The sequence below is a fragment of the Rutilus rutilus genome (genome assembly GCF_951802725.1).
Source record: "Rutilus rutilus genome assembly, chromosome: 13".
NCBI lineage: Eukaryota > Metazoa > Chordata > Actinopteri > Cypriniformes > Leuciscidae > Rutilus > Rutilus rutilus.
In genome coordinates this window covers 7,445,419-7,470,562 of record NC_140218.1, presented here as the reverse complement: position 1 = coordinate 7,470,562, position 25,144 = coordinate 7,445,419, and the positions used below count along the sequence as shown (strand labels likewise).

The following is a 25,144-nucleotide window of genomic DNA, read 5'->3' as shown; positions in this document are numbered from 1 at the left end:
GTTTGGTTCTTCGACGCTCATCCTGGACTTGCTGTCATAGCAACAGGTCCGTAAACTGCGGCTTCATAAGCGGAGCTGATACGGGAAGTCCAGCGCAGCGCGATAGTGCACTTTCTGAGATATATAATTTTTTCTCGTGACTCGTGAGATTGTCGTTTACATTATTAATTTGTTGGAAACGCACATTTATTGTCGACTTGTCGGAGTCGGGCTTTAACTACAGCACAAACTGTTTGCATTGCCCTAAGATTATTTGCGAGTGGCTCTTTCCTTTACACTATTGGAGATGCGGAGCACTTGATGGAAAGTGCTGTCTGTCGTGTCATTCGGAGTTTACCTGGCGCTTTTAGGTTTAAAAAACAGTTTTAGTTTTTTTGTGGCATTTCCATTTTTTGTGGCATTTTTGTGGTCTTTCCACTTAAGACCCAATGTTGTAAAGCAATTTTTTTTTGTATGAAGATCATGCAATCATGACCATGCCGATTACAGTATGTGTCACTCAGGCTTCACTAACGTGATTGGTACCATAGACTATAGGCTACAATAGACTGCCATCAAGGCCTCAATGAAGGGGATTATGTGAACAGAAAGGGGGTTCACAATGTAAATGTACAGCCCAGTTACTATTGTGATTCTTAATATTCCAGATTAATAATATTATATCAAATAAAAAAAAAAGGCAGTTGACTTAAATCTTCCATATCACAAATGTGAAAGCAAAATGGCCAGGATCTGTGCATGATTGAAGAATTTTCAGAGATTCACATATTTGAAAGTGGTAAGAAAAGTTCCATAATTAAATATCAAGCTCACTGTATTACATACACTTATGCTGATCCTAACAGAACTGCATTTTTTCATAGGTGATTATGACATGTTCCTGCAGACAGGTGTTTTATGACCCCATTCCCTGACCCAAACCAGTTACAATGCAGCTCTAGCCAGGACAAGGGCACAAAATGAAATTAACTTTGGCTAACTAAAGGGAAGATTTCAGTGTCTGAAAACTCTTGAGGGTTGCACACCTGACAGGGCCTGTGATATTGTTGCATGTGCCATATTACACAACATTGAAAAAAAAAAAAAAAAAACCCTTTTCATTAAATGTTTAATAAAAGACAAATATGCTTAGTTCCTTGAGTTTTATTTTAATTGTTCTTTGTAAAAAAAAGCCAGTGGTCAAGTGATATTAGACACATGCCTCATGCAACAAATAAAAAGGAGATGTTGTCTATACACTGCCCACCTGTAGGCCTATGTCTCCTCTGTCTGTGGAGACTCTTCTGTAGGCCTTTCTGTAGATGTGGAATCTAGCAACTTATATTGCAGCCATAAAGCATACAATATAAATTAAGTAAAGTTATTTATGCACTTGCAGGTAGGCTATAGTTCCTCCATATGACAGTTATCTGAGAGGGTTTATTCACAATGGAAACAAATGGACATTACAAAGTCTTATACTTTCTTTCCTTTGGAAAGTTAGAAAATGTCCACTTACTGCACATATTTCAGCCACCACTTTCTTGGGAACAGATACAAGTGTTGGTGTATTATGTAAAAGTGCACAAAAGAGGAAAACACAATGTCATTACAATGAACTACACTCGGGAAAAAATGTGATCAATTACTCATGGCAAAATATTTTTACATTAACATAAGTTTATCAGTTTTCACTTTCACAAGTCAAAGCAATTCATCCATTACTCAAGATTTAACAGTTGAAAGGACTATACAGCCTTAATTTAATGCAACAAAAAATATTTTACAGTGTAGGCTACTAAGATCTTTTCTATTTTTCAGCCTTTTTCTTGGTTGCTTTTATAAACAGACAACCATTTATTTAACAGTGCCTTTTATAAAAGAGACTATAATATAACTAAAAATTACCATTATGTAGAATATTTTTGTACTTCACTTTTATTTGTTCCCATGTTCTAGTGTGGTGACTCTGACATTACAATGAACAAAGTAATTATGCAATTATTAAAATACAGAAGATCCAAACTACAGCTGGCGTAATCTCTACCTCGAGTGTAAACCTCACTTGAATTCATTTCAAGGTGCCCAGTGTGCAAGATGTTTCTTTACAGGTAGTAGGGAACATTTATATTTACAAACATAGTGTCCTGAAGAACCCTTTATAACCCTTACCCTTTTGAAATGGTTCTTTGTGTTACAGTTTAGGGTTCTTTATAACCACCTTTTTGGTTTCAAATTAATGATGAGAGAAAAAGATTCGAATCAATTGCTTCACAAAATGATTCACTGTTTCGAAGTGTTCGGAACGCCACACGCTGGCGACCCCTGCTGGCCAGAATAGTGTAATGCAACAAAAACTCGGGTCAACCATGCATAAAAACACCTTTTACAAACCTATAGCAAATGCTTTATTGAAAGTAAAATATGTCAAATGCAATTAACTAATAATCTAATAAGATTAAATATCAAGTGTCTGTAAAATATGTTCTTTTATACATTTTCAGGGCTTTGTTCCATGGGTGGCTCATCTTAACAGGCCAATAAGAGACCATTAACTACTATTATTCATTTTAACTATACAAATTTCTTATTAAAACGTCCACAAATGTTAAAGCCCGATCAGAGATCAGGTAAAACCATAGACTGTAAAAGGGTAAAACCCATAGACACTTGTAGGCTACAATGTTTCTCAGTGAGTATGCATGATTCATGTGTTCACAGAGATCATCTCCCCCCAACGGTGAACCATTGTAATTTCGAAACAGTTCCTCAATATGAGTTCTTCAGCGATCTTACATCATTGGGTGCTTCTCATTTCTTATTTGTGCATGTGAAGTTGGCTATGCATGTTTGAATAATGTTTTTTGCGTGAATTATTAATGAGACAGATCTGGCTCCATACTTGCTGTCGCCTGTTCTTCAGTAACGCTGACACTCATTTCCTTACTCTACTTTGTCAAGTAATCTGAACTATCTGATTTTTTAAAAACTCTTTTCAGAACATTTCTGCTTTCTCTTTCGGCTGTCAAACCACAGACTAAAAAACTAAACACCCACAAGAAAATAAGTTCATCCAAGCAGCCAATCAAATCAATGCGTTAGAGAATTGTAGGAGAGGAGGTGCTCAACGGCTGCTGTCACTGTGTGCTAAAGTAAAGTAGACTGAACCACAAAAGCAAGCGGGGAAGTGCGCCATTTCGCAAGAACAGGAACGATGAGCTGTTTCTGCAAACCTTCCTCGCTGTCACAAGTAAGTAAAATATATTCACATCCGAGAGTATGAATCTGTTAATTAGATATAATATGACTTGTATATGTTAGACGAACATACTGCATATTTAACAGTTAACACATTGCGTTAACAAATAGAATACCATGTTTTAAAGTAATATAAAAGAGCATTTCTTTTATAACTTTTATAAGATTTAAAAAGATAATGATTTAAATCCGGGCCAAACATGCATATGGACTTTGTATGCATAAAAACACCTCTTGCAGATCTATTGCATTTTTTTTTGTTTTTTTTTTTTATTGAAAGTAAAACTTTTCAAATGCAATAATCGAATCGTCTAATAAGATTATCAAGTGCCTATATGAAGAGTTCAGATGCAAAAGCCTCTAAGTGCCATCTGAAATTTTCTTCTAGAATGATCATTTTTATAAAGCTTGTATGTTTAAGTTAAGTAATTTCACTTAAATGACAATTAATAGGTCATTTGCATTGCCATTTAAGTGAAATTATTGAACTTAAATATACGAGCTTGATAAATTGATCATTCTAGAAGAAAATTTCAGATGGCACTTTTGCATCTGAACTCTTCATATGTTATTTTATCAAATGTCAGGGTTTGTTTTGTTTGTTCTATGAATGGCTCAGCTAAACAGGCCAATAAGAGACTATTAACTACCAATTATTCATTTTAATTATGCTAATGTCTAATTAAAACGTCTACAAATGTACAGAACTGATCAGAGATCAGGTAAAACCCACACAGACACTTGTTCATTTGTTCTCAGACTCAGTGACTCATGATTCATCATGGGTTGACAGAGATCATCATTGAAGTGTAGAAGAAGCGGCTGCGCTATGTTTAGTTTCAGGGGTGTGGTTGGACCTTTTAGCTCCACAAGTGTTTTTTTTTTTTTTTTTTACAGTCTGTGGCTGAGAGAGTGACATAGTAAAACAGAAGTAAAATGTATTATTAAAACAGTAGTTGTGTGGCAAGAAGAAAGGAATAAAGAGTCAAAAGGGAGATTGAAAGTGGGGATTGAAAGAAGGGTATTTGGAAACAGAAGAGTTATGACCAGGCTCCGTATAGGACACAATAACCTTCATTATTCACTGCATATTATAGGAAAGTGTGAGACAGACTGCTGCATTTATTGTGGAAAATTAAAAACAGTTGAACGTGTTATTTTACACTATGAGGCATATAAAAGAGAAAGAAATCAGCTAGTTGAAAAATTAAGAGATTTGGAAATCAATATCATTACAGTTCAGAATATATTTCAGAAAGCACAGAAACAGTTAGGGTATATATATATATTCCTTTCGTTCATCGAGGCTTCACACCCAGTAGGTGGCGGAAATGCACCTCAAGCTGGTTTGCCAACCAAAAAGCAAAACCAAAAAAGAGGAGACCGACCCTGAGACCGACATGCATCATTGTTATCTTGACTCTGTCTGTACAGTGAACACACCCCGATAGGACTGTAGTGTACGCAATTCGCAGCGCTATGCGTTTGCTTCAACACTGAAGTGAACTTTTGGCTTTATGTTTTGAATATATATATATTTTTTTTTAATGAAAATGATCACCGTAGTCTGTCTCTTTATCGCTGCTGCTACTACAGGTAGATGGGCAGTTCTGTGTGGACATCATAGGGAATGGATCCGAAAAAGTGCTAAATGATAAGACTGTAGTAGGACAAGCTCCGATGTTACCGGTGTGTTGTGTGCCACTCGACCGAGTGGATCCTGTGATTTGTTTCATCAGAACAGGGCCGTTTCTAGCCTTTTTGGCGCTCTAGGCTAGATTCCTATTGAGCCCCCGCTAGCAGTTTTATTCACTGAACTTTGAACACTGAACACAGGACTTTGTTGCACTATACTATGCTGGAGTAAAGTTCATAAATGATCGTTCTTTCCCATAGGATTTTGTGAAACTACATGTTGGGTGGACCTCTGTCTCTCTAGGGGGGTCCGGGGGCATGGTCCCCCGCAAGAAAACATTGTAGCTACATTTTCAGGTTAAATGCATCAATCTGGTGCACTTTGAGAGCTCAAAATTAAGAGCTTCAACCGGCTTCAACTGTGCACATTGAACAAAGAAAAAACTTTGACTTGTACCTGGACATTAAAGAGGGCTCATACATCTTTTTAGTTACGATATAGTCTCAGTCTACATTACATTATCACTGGTGTTTAAGATTTAGGCTATATAAGTATGACGTAAAATCTATATAGCCTATAAATGTACAGTAGCCTATAAATGAAAATTTATATTTCAAAAGTATATTTTACATTACACTATAGTACAGGAAAATTACAATACTTTTGTCCTAATTTCTTCACTTGCAAGAAATAAACCCTTGAGCTTTTATTTTGGAGAAAACACCAGGGGGGTATTCCAGAAAGCAGGTTATGTGACATACCCGGGTAAGTTTAAGGGTAAGTTAGTATATAACCTTAACTTTCGGTTCCAAAAACGGAGGTAACTTTCTGGGTATGTATGTAACCATAGGAACTTACTCTCTGAAGATAACCTGCTCGGTAGCAGGTTATGTTCCAGGGTTAGTTTGTTTCAGAAGGTTACTGAGCATGGCGTGCCGTTTTAAAGACGATCCAGTGGATGTGGAAGCACAGATAATACAAATTCTTTTCCGCCGTGAGAGGGTGATACGACCACGTATCAATGTGTTTTCGTATCCAAATGAATATTTGCGGGAGCGTTGCCGTTTTTCAAAAGAATAGTTAATTTATTAAACGAAGATAATGGAGTTAAATATTTAACTCCATTTATTTAACTTTTTTGCGACGGGGAGTTTTCTGTATACAATAGGTGATGCAGAGCATGTGGGAAAGGCAACTGTGTCTGTTCGTACAGTATGCATTGCACTCAAACGGTTCCTACACACTTTTGTGCAGTTCCCTGGCCATAAACCACTGAGGGTCATTAAAGAGGAATTCCACAGAGTGGCGGGTTTGTCCATTCTATGATATTCTATGAAAGACCATTTTAGTTACATAGCAGTAGCACTATACTTAATCTATTCATACTGTATACAGTGACAGTCACTCACAATAATTTAAAAAGTTTCTAATTATATAACTTTCAATTTCAGGGTTCCCAAATGTGATTGGGTGCATTGATGGAACCCACATTCCCATTAAAGCTCCTTCAGTCAATGAAGGAGACTATGGTAATGGGAAGTCAATCCATAGCATCAATGTGCAGGTGACAATAGATTTTTTGGGTGCTAAATGTTTGGGTGTTTAAACCATTAAATCACCCTCATTACTGGTCCCCACTAACTAGGTAATATGTGATGCAACCCACCTCATCACTAATGTTGAAGCCAAATGGCCAGGGTCTGTACATGATGCCAGAATGTTTAGGGAGTCATCACTGTGCCACAAATTTCAACAGGGTATGTTTTGCCTTACACAATTTTTTTTTTTTTTTTTTTTTAATGCAATTATACACTTTAACTACCTTTGTATGACACTTTAGTGGTTACTTGCTGGGGGACAGAGGGTACCCCTGTCTGCCCTATATGATGACACCCTACCCTGAACCTGAGCCTGGACCACAGGCACAATTCAACCTGGCCCACAGCAGAACATGGAACATAGGCATCCTGAAGGCAAGGTTTCAGTGCCTGCGTGGGCTCAGGGTCAGCCCAGAAAGGTCATGTGACATCACAGCTGCTTGTGTTGTTCTTCACAACATTGCCACACTGAGAGGTGAGAGGGCCCCCCCTTCTCTTGAAGATGGCCAAGAGAAACCCCCAGTGAACCCAGTAGACCAAAGAGATGGCAGGGTGGTACGAGACATGATTTGCCAAAATCACTTTAATTAAAACCAGTTAACAGTCAAGTGTTGTTCATTGTTTCTTTATTTCCAGTAACAAAAGACATTTGTATTTATTGCTTTAGATTTCATTCATCAACCAATGACAGATTACTGTTCACATACTTTTTCCCACCTTAAGCTGGTGCTCCAGCAATTCAAGTCTGGCCTTTTTTAGGTTAAGCCTTTCCTCCTCCATTTGAAGCTGTATAAGGTCCATCTCCATGTCACTTTTTCTGATTTGCTTTTGAAGGTGGACCTTATACAGCTCTTTGGCAGGCAACTAGAAAGACAGAATAATTAAACATGACTGATAAAGTCTGTAATACAAACACAGACCAAATATTTAAATGAGGAAGGAGAACTGCAGAACATTTCTTACACTGCTAAGATTCTGTGTGGAGGTAGATGGACCCTCATCTGTATTAAAATCTCCTGCCATATTCTGTAAAATGACAATGACAATTTATTTATTCTCTTATGCAAAAAAGGGGGAATTCATTCTATGCATCATACCTCTATGGGCCTCCCCACATTTTCTGTTTCTGTCACAGCAGAAGTGGTCTCTTCATCTTCAGCCTTCAGTGAAAATAAGGAAGGATGCTTGGTCTAGCAAACAGAAACCTAAAGACAATAATCACTTACAACTGTGACAGAGTGTGGTGTTGCAGGAGGATCCAATAATACAATGTGGCCATCAGCAACTGCAAGATAATTAAACCAATAAGATAATCATGCATATTCAATACTCAATGTATATTCTTAAACAAATACAACTAATAAAGAAGGACATTAGGAACATCTAAGAGTACTAGTAATAAGATTACAGTACACAGCATATGCAGTCAAAGCAGCATGCATACTGCACAAGTGAATCAATGACTGTAAAATGCATTCAAAATGCCTATTTAAAATGGTGACAATGTTGATGATTTTCTTTATTAAAACACTGACAAAAACAGTGAAAACATCAATAAATCATAAGTATTAATATGGTACACCTACATTTTACTAAGCCACTTGTCTTGGTAGCTGAGTCCGATGAACTGCCCCTGGAATCCCATCAACCACAGGTCGCCCTTTATTAAGGGACAGTGCCAGCTCCTCAGCTAGGGTGAGGGAAGGTGGAGGTAGACCCCCACCTGTTTTACGGGCCTCAGCCTTCTTTCTATTGGCTACATAGAAAACTAAATTACATGGCGTCAGTAACAAGTTTAGAAAATATTACCTTGCTGGAGAATGTTTTTGTGTTTCATTTTGACTTGGCTCACACTTCTTCTGGCTCCAGAAGGATTACACCTGATAAAACAAGAAGCCAACATATTACTAGCCAATTATGTGCATTACTACTGTAATATTAAGAAATGTATGGAGGCCAACAAGTAAATACTTGTCTATTTTTACTACATGCCCCAAATAATTTTTGCGTCACAATGAAAGGGGAAAATAGCCCATTTATAATTTTATAAACTCGTGCATTTACTCAGTCCGTTATTTTTTGCCAAGCCAACTCTCTTTCTTTTGCTGATGCAGCAGTATTGTTTTTTTTTTTTTTTTTTTTTTTTAAATGGGCTTATAGTCTTCATAAGCAAGCATTAAAACCTCCAACTCAGTTTCACCGAAGTATGTAGCTCGCTTTTTTTCTCCCTGGGTTTCCATGGTGACTCCTGAAATCGGCGATCCATTGAAAATGTCTTTATGTACTCACCGTATGCGCGCATTAACTCTGGGTAACCAGTAGGAGGTTGATTAAACTAACTCTTCTCAGGTGTTTTGGAACCGACATACTCATGGTATGCGGGTTTGGGGTAAATCAACCCAGAGGTTATGATTTACCAAATGGTAAGTTAACCAAGCTTTCTGGAATACCCCCCAGATCACCATGATCGAGATATTTAGTGGTTGGCGTCTCCAAAAAGAGGTTCTGTTTTATGTTTATGTTTATGTTTATTTCATTCATGGATATTTTTCCAACATAACTTACTTAATCATCCTCATATATATAATTTATAAAAAACCATGATGAAAAGGAGTGTTTTCGGAAATGTAAAAAAATAAAATAAAAGATCTTTCTTTCACTCACATGGGCGGGAAAATAAATCTCTAGGTGTGGTGGCCTGGTGGGGGCTCTCACTGGCGACCGCCTAGTTTGCCTATGCCTAGAAACGGCCCTGCTTCAGAATCTCTGTTAAGGGAACATAGTGAGTGATCATCGATGCTGCATGTTTTTCACGTTGCATTTTTTTAATTAAAAAGACCCGCATGTGCATAAGAACAGTGTAACGAGGTTCAATGTTGTATTGGCAAGGAAGGAAGAAGACAGGGGTCGGCGTGACTGAAACACTCACTGCTTTATTACAAATGAAAATAAATAAACAAAAGAGGCGCACGTAGCGCATTCACCGTGCCAAGCACAGCACAAAATACAAATAACAAAGACACCTTCCACTCAAGACAACAGCGTTCACGTGAGGTTCCAGTCCAACTCTCTCTCTCATCTCCTCCCGCATGCTGGCTTATATCCGGTCTCTCCACGCCAATCACTGCAATCAGACACAGGTGTTCATCATTTTGCACTTGACCTACTTACTCACCGATCGGCCCCCTCCTTTCTCTCCTGCTACAGACTTCGCAAAACCACGCCCCCCTCGCCACAAACAGTAACACCGAAGGCACGCTGTCATGTAGAAGTAAACATGGAGTTCGCTGATGTGTACGCCTTCCTTTTAAACCATTAAAAACTTAACGATAATTTGGTGACAAGAATTGCCGTACAACAAATGCTATTAGCCTACACTTTACTGCATTTTAGGCAGTAAAACAGTCCCTCATAATATATTATATTCTTGATTGTTCTCTGCTACTCCACTGACAAGCACAGTTTATTTACAGAGCATGTGTGTGTAATGCCAATGTTATCTGAACTATTTATTTAATAAAAAAACTATTTTCAGAACATTTCTGCTTTCTCTTTGTCACTTATTGCATTTTAATCTTTTTATGCTCCACATTTCCTTAACTGAAGTACCAATTTCTTAACAAATTGATCTCAAATACTTTCTCTTTATACTTCCCTTATGATTTTCCTAATTTCTTCTTGAGTTTTCTTATATATTATCATTTATGTGTTTTCTTCAGTATTTTAAATATTTTCCTTTTCTGGCTGATATTGAACGCTTCTCATTCCAGCACTGAACTATTTTCTCCTCTCTCTATCCTTTACTTTTTGGGACACATTCTTTTGCAGCATTTCTCTATCACTGAAACTAATTATTTATCCTTTCAATATCTTTTCCTTCTTTAATCTTGATCGTTTTTATTCCTTCCTCACTCATCATTACTTTTTTTTTTGCCAGCTTTCTCAAACTTGCACTTTCCTGTATTTCCTTCCTTGTTTTTCCCTCTTTATCTCATTAGCCTATTTACAATTGTACTTATAGGAAAATGATCAGAATTAACTGTAGGCCTACATTTCTTTGATAGCCTACTTCTCAATTTATTATTCCTCCTAATCTGAAACAATTGTTAGATCTATTGCTGATTCCCTTCCTGAATTCACATTCCTTGGAACGCAAAGGTGAGATGTTGCCCAGAGAGAAAAACAATATAGGCTATGTAGTGTCCGAGGAAAAGATCCACGAGAGATGGCGTATTTCCCCCGGGTTTAATAAAATGACTTGCGCATACATCGGGATTGAATGAGAAAATGCATAGATAATAAATCAACTCTAGAAACTCTAGGGCCACAAATAGAAAGGGAAATAAAAGACACTGCAGAAGTCACAGAACAGCAAGTTTGCGGTTAGTTCATAGCAGGATTGCAATGGAGGATTACAACAAGATAAGTTTTAGAGGCCTAACAGTGTAGCGGTCTTGTGAGTCACATAACCACAAAGCGAGCTTACTGCTGCTAAACAGACCAAATCACCAAAACCACTTCCTAGTCTCACGCTGGCAGAAAAAAAAAACAGACAATCATTGCGTCAGAATCGGCAGAATGTGTAGTGAGGAGCTTTATTCTCTATTGGCTGTAACGAAAGGACACCGTTTAGGTGTGGTTTTTGCAACCATATAAAAGCAATACGGACAATGGTTTTGATGCTGTAGCCTACAGCGCACCCAACGTCAACACTGAAGGATACTTTGAGCCTTATGTTTAGAATTTTTTTTTCTTTTACAAAAGATGTTCACCGCAGTCTGGCTCTTAATCGCTACTACAGGTAAGTGGGCAGTTCTGTGTGGATATCATAGGGAATGGATCCGAAACTCGGTATTAAACGGGCACAAGTGTTAAATAAGACCGTAGTGCCGATAAGCTCCGCCGTTACAGGTGTTTGTGCCGCTCTCGACCCGTCAGAGTTAAATTAGCATTGAATAGGCTCGTGTGATTTTGTTTCATGTTTCAGAATCTCTGTGAAGGTAACGTAGTGAGTGAGCATCGATACTCTCTGGTTTTCACAGTGCATTTTTTTTTACTAAGGTGACCCTGTAAGAACAGTTACACAGATGACACGCTGTCATATTGAGAATGAATGTGTGCATATTGTGAATACAATTAATTGAACGTGGCAACCGGCTTTCCTGAAAGCCTTTCAGTGAAACAAAATGTTATTTGCTCATAGTTGAAAATTCATTCTTAGTTCATAGTTCTTTGACTAGCTTTCTTTCTTTTTCTTCCCTTAAAAAAAAACGAATGTTTCATTTAAACTATATTATCATAATTTTATTTTTTATCTACAGTCTAATAAAGTTGAAATAAAAATAAAATGGTATACAGCTACGTCAGTTTCTGATTTTTTCTTGGCCTAAATAGTCAACATAATGAATAAAAGTCAAATACATAATGTAAATAAAATATTTTTACATTTACAATATATTATTTCTCCAGACACACGTTAGTTTCTAAAGTGCCGCCACTGTAACCTTCTTGCATGTTGGTGTACATTAAAAACATCTGGAGATATACACACTTTGAAATTTTGGTAGTGTTGTGGTGAGCATTATGTGATGTTGGGCTATCAGTTTGTAAGGGGCTTACTCTGTATTGCAGTATTTGCCTGCCATTTCCTAATTTGGGTTTACAGACCGTGGTTTGGTTGCCATTTTCTTTTTCATGTTCTTTGATTAACTTTGTTTTGATAAACCACCGTGTGGACTTGTTATTTCGGCTTTGCCGTCTCTTGAGCAATATTGCTTCACTTAAACTTTTTGAACTTAAACACTTTTTGAATAAATCTATTTTACTTTTTCTAAAGAAGCCTTTGTAATTGCCTTGTAACAATTGTGGACTGAAGAGTTGTGTGGGACAGGAGACTGGAGCTCAAAGAAGCTAAATTATTTTTAGTTATTTTGTTACATCTCTACCTGAGGTGGAAGGACTTACAGTGATCCTGATTTGCAAAAAATGTATCGGCAAGAACAAAACTAGTTTTAGTATCTAGGCATTTTATGGTCTCAAACATACAGTATATTTCTATAGTAAAATGACCTCTTATGTCAAAATATCACATGTGATTCATGACCTTTTTAATACATTCAGGTAAGTAATGCATAATCAGGTTTGGAACTAATTATGGTACTTCTGCCTCACTATCGGCTGTTGGAATACATAAGACATAAAACTTGGGAAACTGTTCTAAAGTGTAGTAAAAATTTCCTTCTTTGTTTCTCTCTTTCTAAGCAGTCGCTGTGCACGTTGCTGGGTCCAAGTTCGAGGCAACGGAAGGACACAATGTTTTCATGCACTTCGAAACTGGACTGGAGAGAGTTGATGAAGTCAGAATCATTTTTGAAGGAGAGAGCAAGGGAAAACTTTTGCTTGCACAGTACTGTTCCCCTGCCTCTTTTCCCATCTGTGACCCCATTGAAACATCTCAACATCTGCAAGTTGAAGGAGGAAATGTGTCCTTGATTCTTCTGAAAGTGAACATCTCCAGTTCAGGCCTCTATACAGCACAAGTCATCACTGATAATCGGGTGTTTGAGGTGACTGCTGCGCTTGTTGTAAACCGTGAGTATATTACTATAAATCTGTTTGCCTGTAATGTACCAGAATCAAGATTATGAGAGACACAATATTAATGGTCATAACTCTGCTCATTAAGTCTTATTAACTCTTTAAAATTCTTATTGACATTTACTTGAAACAGTTAAATGCTTCTCACAAAATCCTGCAATAAATTGTAAGTGACTGCAATTTAGGCGTTGTTAATGATGTAAAGACTCAGGTGTGTGTCGCATTTGTTTGATCCACAGCATGAATTAGGGATGCGCCGATACGATATTTATTACTATCCGTATTCTTGGATAACCCATCCAAATCTGATACTGTGTGTAATTTCACAGGATTTTGAAAATTTGTAAAATAATATAATTTAGTCAAGGTTTGGCTAAACTTATACCTCACATTATTTTCCATTATATTTGTCTCAAATCGTTGATACAGCACCAGTAGAGTATGTGCTTTTATTGAGAAACAAAATAAAAGTGGATATTTAGTGGATTCCATTTATCACATAAAAGATTGTTCATCAGTTCCACACACACACACACACACACACACACACACACACACACACACACACACACACACACACACACACACACACACACACACACACACACACACACACACACACACAAGTATAGATAGTGTAATGGATTTTTTCTAAACCTGACTGTCTAGCGTCTGCAAATCGACACTTAATAACTTTTATCCTACTCTAGCTCTCTGCGTCTTCTGTCGACAACTGGCCGCAGGGCTCGCAAAATTTCGGGCAGGCACTCTTCAGATTTTGGTAACCCGAAATGAATTTTACTAGCCCAAATAAAAAGACAATTTTTAATGTAGAATATTGGTTAGGAGTCAACACATGTATCAAAAACTTTTTCAAAACAATATCAACAATTGGATATAAAATAATCAAATTAGAATTATCAATACAAATATGCATTAACTGAACTGAAATGTGTGTGACCAGTGTGGAACATGATTCAGTCTGTGTCTGTGGCTCAGCCCCCAATGAGGGTAACACTTTAGTTTAGTGTTTAATGCTTACTATTAACTAGTTTCATTAACATGCAGATGGCAGGGTTTTCTCATCACTTCACATCATTTTAAGATGTTTTGAAGGCCAAAAAAATTGGATAACAATAGCTTTTAAACCATGTCACGCAGCTGATTATTTTTCTCTCCTCATCAGCATCACACTCCTTTTCTCTTGCTCTGTCTCTTCCCCTCCTAAAGCTGAGCTTTGACTGATATAGGCTTTTCATTTTTGTCTGTCAGTGAAGAAAGTAAACATAGGGTCAACTGATAGGTTGATTTATGAATCATTTTCTCAGACGCGTTCATTTACTGAAAGCTACTAAGCTAGGCACTAGCCTAACTAAGTTTATTAAATTCATTCACAATATGTACACATTCATTATTGATCTTATTCCTAATACAGGGCCATAGACAGGGCTTTATAATCAAAAAGGTCCTAAATTTAAGGTTGTTAGGGGGTTAAACGTTTTTATTTTGCATTTCAAGATGTTCAAAGGACAAACAGTGGCGGATTTAGCAAATTGGGGGCCCAAGGCGAAGGTATGTATGGGCCCCCCATCCGATCTTTAAAAGTGCAATGTGTCATATTCTGAGGATCTATTGACGGAAATGCAATATAAGATCCATAACTATGTTTCAGTGGTGTATAAAGACCTGAACCGTTATGTTCTTATTACCTTAGAATGAGTCATTTATATCTACATAACCGCGGGAACCCCCTTCTATGAAGATCGACATATTGTTGTGACATCTAAAAATAACACACTGCACCTTTAAAAGAGAGCGAAATTTTTTTTTTTACAGACTGAATGGTGAATAGGCAGGTAAAGGTTGGAGAGGAGGAATAAAACTTCCCCTTTAAACCTTGCATACACTTATTCACTCCTAAACAGAAACGTTACAATGTTTAGGTATACATGGTACAATGGTAAGCTCTGGGTTTTTTTGTGGGGTTTTTTTTGCTTGACAAATTTCACCATTTCGATTCAATTCTTGTGATTTGATTCAATATTGACTCATTTGTATACATATTAGGTACACAAGATAGCCGTTAATTTTTCTCAAGACAAAAAAAAACTCACATAATGCTGTGAACATACAGAGAGCCATATCAGCTGGTATTATTTAAGGTTAAAAATAACTAAAATTAAACATAATGCGCTAAACAATATACTAAATAAATAATATAGTACACATATTTAGCTAAATACTCTTTATATCTTATTTTTCTAGTCAACTAACATGCTATAGCCTATATTATGGTAAGTAAATGGCTTTCCTGAGGTAACGTTAGGCTAAACGTTATGTGACTGTAAGAACTGATTTTCCTGCTAAAACAAAACGCACCCTGCAATAAAGCCATAAAATGCACCCTGGTCAGCAGATAGCAAAGACAGAGCACAGAACCTTGTCCTGCCCAAACTTATCTCCTTGTCCCCTTGTTTGACTTCAACTCATCCCCCCTCTCCCTCCTCAAGGCACTGAAAGTTCATTAAGAATGTCTATATAACACATATGGTGTATCTTGTGAATATGTTGTTTTTCCTTTTCATGTTTGGTATCATTTTAAGTGTCTCAGTGCGATTGGTAAAATGGTCTTAATTTCATTGCAGTCATTGGTTTAATGAGAAAGATTGCGAACTTAGGAGAATCCTGTATCTCCTCTCTGGCTGATATCTCTTTAAGATATCTCCTGAAACCAGGTGCTACCCCCCTGGGGTACATGGATTGGCCCAAACAACTCTAAACAACATTTGTTTAACCCCTGTTGTTCTGGTCTGGTATTTAAGGTGAGGGGACAGAGCAATCTTTGGGAATCTTTTACCAGGAGAATCCCCCGCACAGTAATACATGTCAGTATTTTCCTGTTGGAAAACCCTAACACAATTACTGTGTGTCTTTGTCAGGAAAACATTACTTACTTTTAGAGTCATCTTTGAGTAAATGATGTCATATATTTTTTGAATTGGCTTTTAATAATTTACTTCTGTAATTGGCATGAGATATTTTTACCTGACAAATAAATGTTACATCTTGATTTATTCTGCATTCTTTTGAAATCATTATTTCCAGTATTAATGCGTAGTCTGGTGTTTCCGCAAATTTTGTCCAGAATAGATCAAACTGGAGGCACTTTGAATGGACCATGGGGCACATCTTAGGAAGACCTCCTGATTTCTGACTATCTCCTGACTTAGCATGTTGTACGCTGCAAATATTATAAAAAATTACACCTATGGGTCTGCAGTGAGCGGCTGCATTGGGTAAAATATTTGTACTGCACCCTCTGACTATTTCAGGACTGGCTAGTTTGTGATCGTGAGCGCGCAGTCGCGACGTGACGTCTCAAAGCGACACTAGGTCCGTGATGAACGAATAATTGAAAGTATGGGATAATCAGAATAATCAAAGATCTAAATTAATTCATAATCAATATTTATGATTATTTTCTAATCAGAAATACGATCTAAATTTGATTATCATTTGAAATTGGAGTCAGATTACGCATAGAGCTAAAGTAATACTAAAACTAAGTTCCAATAAATTAAGTGAACTTCACTGGATCGCTGAAAAGACATACACGCTTTAAACCTTCGCCAGACCGTTGGATTCCGTCGTTGGGCTAATGGATGGTCCTTACATGACGAGTGTTCTCCGGTCAGCTTACCTCTTTCCGCGGTTGAAAAACACTGATTGGTCGATATTATGAATAAGGAATGTACATTTTGGTAAGTTATTACCGAAGATGATCAGTTCACGTGCCTCTAGGGATCTGTCACGTCACATTACAAGCTCCAAACGGTAATTATTGTTTGAATTTTGTAATAGAATTGACAGAATCTGAGAGCTGAGATTTTTCATAACATAAGTAATTTAAACTGCTCTGTTTTGTCTGTCGGTCTCTATGTCCTCTTTGCTTCACGATTTTTCTGTGCGTTGGACGTTTGTTGTTCCTAGCCATAAAAAAAGTTTGGCATCTTTGGCAGCTTTCCCAAATACTTACAGTATCTGAGTCTTTTTTTCTTTTTTTCTTTTATGTGAGACGCTTGGGTAACTTCGAAACTTTTCATTTTCACGTTTAGACTCATCTTTAGCGTTGTTGTCATTGTCAGCGGGCATCACAAAAAAGTTTACCTTATTCTGCTATTTTTCCTCCTTTTTTCAGCACCGCTTGGGTAGCTTCGCTTCGTTTTTACTCTACTAGGCTACTCTGTACACTCTGTCAATCACTTCTTTTTCTCTGTCAGTTTTTTGTCGCAATACAGTCTTGTCACTTTCGCAGATGCGTGAGATAATGGAATAGTCCAATGTAGTGAGGTGGGGGGCCCCCTCCTTTCTGCGAATAATGATTTGATGCCATTTTTCGCAAATGTAGATTTAGAAATATATAATTTGCGAAAAGTAAAAATAATAATAATAAAAAAAAAAAAACTTAAGCATAAGTTAATGGGGCATTTTGGGGGCCCCTAGGTAGCTTGGGGCCCAAGGCAATTGCCGACCTTTGCCTAATGGTAAAGTCCGCCCCTGAGGACAAAAAAAGGATAAGAAATAGCTTTAAAACCATGTCAGCGGGCAGTAGATTATGTGTCAATACCTGCTCTCACTTCTTATCCATCACTCTTTCTTTTTCTCTCAGTCTCCTCATCTTGCCCTGTCTCTTCCCCTCCTAAAGCTGAACTTTTTTTATTGAATGAAGGCTACAGATTGTACTATATTAATTCTCAACATGTACACATTCATTATTAATCTTTTAAACGTGATGAAAACGGCTTTGTTAATGTTTCTTATTAGAGATGCACCGATTGATCGGCTGGTGACCGGAATTGGCCGATTTTCACGTGATCGGCCATGACCGGCGACCGGCCGGTCAGTCTGACAAATGCCGATTTTATGCCGGTCAAATGCACTCGGGCGCCGCATGATTAACCTTTTGAGCGGTACGGTCTCATATATGGGATTTGTATGTCTGTGCCCATGAGAGTACGGTGCGGTGCCACATTTAGATGTTCAGTGACGTCGCATAACTGCCAGATTCAAACTGTGCTTTCGCGCGTTGGCTGCCTGGCGCTGAGCCAGAGACGGACGCGTTCAGCGCTGTTATGGCACAACTAAGCAGTGTTTTCAACCTCAAAATGTTTATTTTAGGTTTCAGATATTTAAATACACATAAGCACGATTAAAACAATACATTTGGAGTTTGTAAAATACACACTGATGTCTGTGGAAGCAGCAATAACAATCTATTCAAATATAATTTGCCGACATGTGTGTTATTCATATCAGACAAACATAGGGGAAGTAACTATAAAGTTTACTCTATTCTTCTCAGTTCACCGGCCACTTTCTTGCATTTATTTCGGAGAAACTGATGAATTCACGTGCTGTAAATCCGACTGACAGGACAACATTGCGGCGCCCATCTCATTATAGATCAAGATTAAAGGTTTTTAAACGACCACTCACTTACACGTATTTGAGAATCGGAATATCAGATAGGCTAGTTGATGACATGGTAAGCAAGTTTGTGAATATTTTGAATAAAAAAGGAAAAGTGAAATAAAAGCGACACATCTGTCATACAGTTTAATTGTGGCTGCGGTGTATCGCGTGACGCGTCGCCATGGAAACATTAAAGGGAACGTTCGCGAAAAAACTCACTCGGGGGGTGGGGGTGTCAGTTAGAATATTTTAAACTTACGCGTGAAAGGGTTAAAGAAAAGATGGAAAATAAATATTTGTGTGTGCTGTAAAGTGGTTAGAAAAAAATTAAATCGGAATCGGCTAAAATCGGTATCGGCAGGTCAAACTCAGTGAAAAATCGGAAATCGGAATCGGCCTAGAAAATTGTAATCGGTGCATCTCTATTTCTTATCCCCTCACAATGACAGTGACACAATGACAGAGTCACGTTACATAGGCCTATTTTCAGTTCAAAATGGCAAAATTAGACAAAAGTATGTTCGTTTGCCTGATCATTTTTGTCATTCGTTTCACATTTATGACCTAAAAAAAACCCTGTCAAATATGAAATGTTTAGTTTAGCTACTTGCATCTTATCTCGCACTTGACCTCAGACTGAAGCGTCAGTCGCTCTGCTCAAATTCGCGCTCAGCAGCTTCTGTGAACATAAAGCCTGCCTACTTCGATTTGATTGGTCACCTCAAATATTCTGACATTGACAAGCAGTGACAATATCAACTATTGGATGAACACACACACACATCTATACAATGAACACACACACCCTGTCCTCTGTTTCTGACGTGCGCTCTGCTCGGCGCCGCTGCGGATTGAAGATGAAGAACGCGCTGAATCTGATTAACAAGACTGAAGCGAACAATATTTCAGTTAGCCCGTCGGGCAGGCCGGTTACGCATTTTGGTAGCCCGACTGGAAAACACAAAATCCCCGGGACGTCGGGTGTGCGATTTTGCGAGCCCTGGGCCGAGTCTCTTACCCTAACTTCTCTGCTGCACAGCATAAATAACAAAAGAGACAGACTTCAGTAAATGTCCCTCAGATGGTTTACTCAAACGGCCGGGAGTTCACGAGGAATACTCAGAGAATCTCGACCCAATAGAAGAATACAACAGGCTTTATAGGATAAAGCCTGAAACATCAAAATAGAATCATCATGACTAACATGTCAAGCTCTATCAATATGATTTGTTAAATTGTTTAAAGCAAGTTGTCTTGTTGTCTCTTCCAGAAGCTCCAGTTTCCTCCAGTCCAGCTCCTCCACACTCCATCAGCCCAAAACCTCCCAGCTCCTCTAAAATACTCTGGCTTTATGCGTTAATTCCTCTAGTTATTGTCGTCTCGGGGGGCGTTTACTTCTGGAAACTCAGGAAGGCAAGTATTACTTCCATTTATTCTTTTATCAGTGGATATGAGCAGCGCTGCAGTTCTAATAAAGTCGCTGCTAAACCCAGGACAGTTTAGTTGTCCTCCTGAGCTCTTCTGTATCACTAAAGGCTCGGGTATACTTCAGTTTCCACATCCAGATGCGTCGTGTCCGCACAGCTTTCAAAGTATGCTTATTCTTGAACCCTCCTGATGACGGAAATTACGTCATGCGGACAGTCGAAGTATACTTGAACCTTTAAGAGTGCCTCAAATACGATCCGAAACATGATCGTACACGCTTGTCAATCTGTGTCGAATAAATGTGTTGGAATATTACAGAGACAGTGAGTATTACAGTGAGTTAATTTGGTTTTCATTTTATTACTAAATTTTCTTTTCAATATACTGTACTTTATTGTCTTGGGCTTAGTGTATGCTGCATTTCTAAATCAATCAATCAATCAATCAATCAATCAATCCATACAGTGGAGCAGAACATGTAGACAGGCGTCATATTGCACAGCTAAAAAGGCCGCTGTTATTGCACAAATAATGGTTGCGTAAACACCATGATAAGACCAGCAATAAATAACAATAACCAACAGTAAATAAGAATTATAATATAAACTAAAGTAATAAAGAATATTAGATAATCAGTGCAAACCAGAGACAATCATAGGCCTTTGTCCTTGCCAATCAAGAGTCTAATGGAGGCAGGCACAAAAGAGTTAAGTCGACATTTGGGCACTCTTTAGATTCTATTAATTTCTCAAAAGTATCGTTAGTCAACTATGTTCGACTACTTTGTGACGATATGGTTTTGGGAAACAGTCGTGACTAGCTAGTTGATTTCTTCTACGATGCATCGTACTATAGTAGTGAAGCAGCGAGTTACGACGTTGTACGGGAAACACACTCCAGAACAGTATTTGAAGGCTACAGTTTTAATGCATTGTTTATTTGAAATTATCAATGGCATTAAAAATTCATGTTCCCCCCCCCCCCCCCCCCCCCCCCCCCCCCCCCCCAAATAGTTGTAAAAAATATAATGGTAAAACATAAATTACAATCGTTTTTTGCTATGCTACCAAAACCGTGAAATTTGACTGGAATTGGTACCGAGTCTGACTACTGAAATTTTGGCCCCATGAATGTGAAACGTAGAGCTTTCTAAGCCTCTCTAGTTTTCTTTTAATAAGAGGCTTAATAACAGCCAGCTTGTAAGTTTTCGGTACATATCCTAATGACAATGATGAATGAATAATATTAAGAAGAGGATCTATCATTCTTTCAGTAGCATCTCTGGTATAGGGTCTAACATTTTTTATGTATTTGCATAATTAATTCTGAAACCTAAAACTAAAAACACAGCGCTCAAGTTAAATTAAGTTAAACTTTTAAAAAACGCATCTAGACCATGCGTCCTGTGAGCCAGTCCTTACTCCTGTTTATTATTGTGAAGATGCTTTGAAACAATTTCTATTGTATAAAACTCTATAAAAATAAAGGTGACTTGACTAACTTGCATGTTTTTGATTTAGATGATTTAACAAGTGGATCTACAGTGCAGATAGCAGATGTTCCTGCATGGTTTTCCCCATTGTTTCATAGCAACTGTGTAAACGGCACCTATTATTTTGGTTACATTGTGTTTTTGTGTTGACTTGCAGAAGAGTAACGCACCGGATGATGATGATGATGAAGAAGAAGCCAGAGAAACTCCTGCTGTCTCCAGGTATGAAGATCTTCACTTTTGTTGCATCACATGACTTTTTCCATAAAGTAGGATATTTAATTTGCCATGTTGTTCCTCACTAAGGACAGTTTTCTGTTATTTTCTTCACAGATCCAGTGTCTCAACAGAAAACAACAATTGGAAAAACAATTGCAGTGGTTGTGTAGCCGTCGCCATGAACGGTTGTGGAGAAAATGCTGAAGCTCTTCTTGCGTCTTAAAACACTTTAACCTCGTTCATACTGTCAGTCCAAATCCAATTTCTGTGCATATCCAACCATGTTTAGTAAGTGCGACCTGCAAAACAAACAAAAAAAATCACATGAAATATTATTTTAACAAATCTGGTTTAATTTAAAAAAGATCAGTCTGGCACCCTCTGATAGACGACTGTTCTTTTTTTCTTTTCTTTTTTTTGCAGCGTTGTAGCCAATCAGACCTGTTTGTTCAGTGTGTAAATGCAATTGCCAATTTAAAGTTTTATTTTTTTATGCTGATACACACTGCTAACTTTCTGAAGTGACTGACAACCGAATTAAATTGCAGGCTTAGTTTTTAGACATAATGATAATCATATCGATAAACGGGACTAAAAACCCATATGTGTTTAAATCGATCAGTGCATTAAGTGTTGCAGTGTGCGTGCTATAGACCTTCTGCTGCTTCTGTTACCTGTAGTGTTACTTTGATTTTCATCTTATTACTAACTTTTCTTTAGTTTATCGCAGTGTTTATTAACTGAGCCGTATTTGAAGGCTACATACTAAAGGTTTAACCGTATTTATTTATAGTCATCTATAGCATTAAAATTAACTAATTTATTGTCAAAAGTGTTTTTGCAATGGTACCAAAATTGATTCAGAGAACTGTGAAATTTGACTGTTATTGGTACCGAATACTGACATTTTTGTGCCATGATCTCCCTTATTGCGATCATATTTCAGTCGGATACAGTCCTCAAGCTCAAATGAATGTAGCCGATGAACCTGAACTGTCAGATGCAGCTTTTTCTTCAACACAACTATCCTTAAATTTAACAACTGTGTCTTTTTAAACCCCAGTGCCTCGTAGAGTCAGACAGACTGTAGCTAGAGATCTTCACAAGTGCTTTCCGGTTTTGTGTGCAATATGAAGTGATCAGTGAATATGCTGTGGTCATACACTCACCTAAAGGATTATTAGGAACACCTCTTCAATTTCTCATTAATGCAATTATCTAATCAACCAATCACATGGCAGTTGCTTCAATGCATTTAGGGGTGTGGTCCTGGTCAAGACAATCTCCTGAACTCCAAAGTGAATGTCAGAATGGGAAAGAAAGGTGATTTAAGCAATTTTGAGCGTGGCATGGTTGTTGGTGCCAGACGGGCCGGTCTGAGTATTTCACAATCTGCTCAGTTACTGGGATTTTCACGCACAACCATTTCTAGGGTTTACAAAGAATGGTGTGAAAAGGGAAAAAACATCCAGTATGCGGCAGTCCTGTGGGCGAAAATGCCTTGTTGATGCTAGAGGTCAGAGGAGAATGGGCCGACTGATTCAAGCTGATAGAAGAGCAACTTTGACTGAAATAACCACTCGTTACAACCGAGGTAAGCAGCAAAGCATTTGTGAAGCCACAACACGCACAACCTTGAGGCGGATGGGCTACAACAGCAGAAGACCCCACCGGGTACCACTCATCTCCACTACAAATAGGAAAAAGAGGCTACAATTTGCACGAGCTCACCAAAATTGGACAGTTGAAGACTGGAAAAATGTTGCCTGGTCTGATGAGTCTCGATTTCTGTTCAGACATTCGGATGGTAGAGTCAGAATCTGGCGTAAACAGAATGAGAACATGGATCCATCATGCCTTGTTACCACTGTGCAGGCTGGTGGTGGTGGTGTAATGGTGTGGGGGATGTTTTCTTGGCACACTTTAGGCCCCTTAGTGCCAATTGGGCATCGTTTAAATGCCACGGCCTACCTGAGCATTGTTTCTGACCATGTCCATCCCTTTATGACCACCATGTACCCATCCTCTGATGGCTACTTCCAGCAGGATAATGCACCATGTCACAAAGCTCGAATCATTTCAAATTGGTTTCTTGAACATGACAATGAGTTCACTGTACTAAAATCGCCCCCACAGTCACCAGATCTCAACCCAATAGAGCATCTTTGGGATGTGGTGGAACGGGAGCTTCGTGCCCTGGATGTGCATCCCACAAATCTCCATCAACTGCAAGATGCTATCCTATCAATATGGGCCAACATTTCTAAAGAATGCTTTCAGCACCTTGTTGAATCAATGCCACGTAGAATTAAGGCAGTTCTGAAGGTGAAAGGGGGTCAAACACAGTATTAGTATGGTGTTCCTAATAATCCTTTAGGTGAGTGTATATGATGTCTGTTGATCAGATGATACTGTATGAAAGGAGATTTATGTCTATCGCTGTATTTCCAGAATAAATATATCTTTTTGTAACCCTTTTCCACAGCGTTGACTGGTGTTTTCTGTCTGGTTAAACTTCACTTCACTGCTTAAGTAATCGATCATAAATGTTAAATAATACAAATTCATTCATTTATTTAGTGTACCGTTTAATATGACCGCATTTATTGATGCAATACACATTTGTTTATGTGGTAAAAAAAATCACACTTGAAGTAATACAGATTGAATTTGTATTTAAACTTGTATGTTGGTATTAATGTTAATAATCTGTTTTTTAATTGTTTTAAGAAGTACAGTTATACAGCTTTTATTATATTGTTGAGATTGCAGGTTTGATGAACAAAAGCTTCTACAGCAGATCTTCAATCAGATCAACACATGTTTTATGTTAGGATATGCGTACTTACAGTCTTTATAAAAGAAGCGAAAATAATTAGTGTGAATTTAGTTATTTGGCCAAAACAGCCCAACTACCCGATGTGAATAATGGAGTGTAATAATGTTATGACAGGAGTGAACATATTTGGTAATGATCTTCCAAACCACAATGCCATGCAAAGAACTTTTTTCTTCAGCTTTCAGGTCGCAATTCATTAACAACATAATATTGTAAAGGCCAGATAAAGAATACGTGATTAAAAACCTTGCTGAGTAGAGCCAGATCTGTTTCAATTCTGTTATTTTCAAGCATTGTTTTGCACATTGCACTCATATTTCCCACTCAGATGCTGTTTCCATGTCTTCCACAATCAGCTCCTCATCCTGAAAGTGATCACGCATTTCATTTAACAATATTTAACCAAAACTTATATCATACTAAAATAAACCATTATATTGTTTTTTCCTCAGTTGAGCCATCTCCACTCTCTTCCTCTTCCCAATTCTTTGTGAGAATGAAGAAAGAAAGAAATTGTTAACATGTTGTTTGTTTGTTTAAACATGAAAGAAAATGTGCTCATTAATGGTGATTAAAATACTTTATGAATTAGGCTGAAAGATGAGGTATGAATTAGAAGGTGTTTT

General features: G+C 37.8%; 1 protein-coding gene and 1 long non-coding RNA gene across 3 annotated transcripts; one reads left to right on the top strand and one right to left on the bottom strand.

The window, feature by feature from the left end:
* The first annotated feature begins 3,122 nt into the window (after positions 1 to 3,122).
* LOC311302640 (uncharacterized protein) lies at positions 3,123 to 24,151 on the top strand. Of its 2 annotated transcripts, none has more exons than XM_084428641.1 (5): positions 3,123 to 3,229; positions 12,736 to 13,062; positions 19,811 to 19,953; positions 21,618 to 21,682; positions 21,794 to 24,151. In XM_084428641.1, exons 2-5 carry the CDS (start codon positions 12,792 to 12,794, stop codon positions 21,900 to 21,902), a joined length of 588 nt encoding a protein of 195 aa, XP_084284767.1. In that variant the 5' UTR covers positions 3,123 to 3,229; positions 12,736 to 12,791; the 3' UTR covers positions 21,903 to 24,151. The 2 variants fall into 2 exon arrangements, with proteins under 2 accessions (XP_084284767.1, XP_084284766.1); XM_084428640.1 differs by lacking the exon at positions 3,123 to 3,229 and adding an exon at positions 10,059 to 11,272.
* LOC311302654 lies at positions 3,236 to 22,883 on the bottom strand. The gene is made up of 4 exons (XR_014629631.1): positions 21,631 to 22,883; positions 9,136 to 9,595; positions 8,058 to 8,351; positions 3,236 to 7,756 (listed from the first exon to the last, which is right to left on the bottom strand). It is a non-coding gene; the product is annotated as an uncharacterized lncRNA (long non-coding RNA).
* Positions 24,152 to 25,144: the final 993 nt, after the last annotated feature.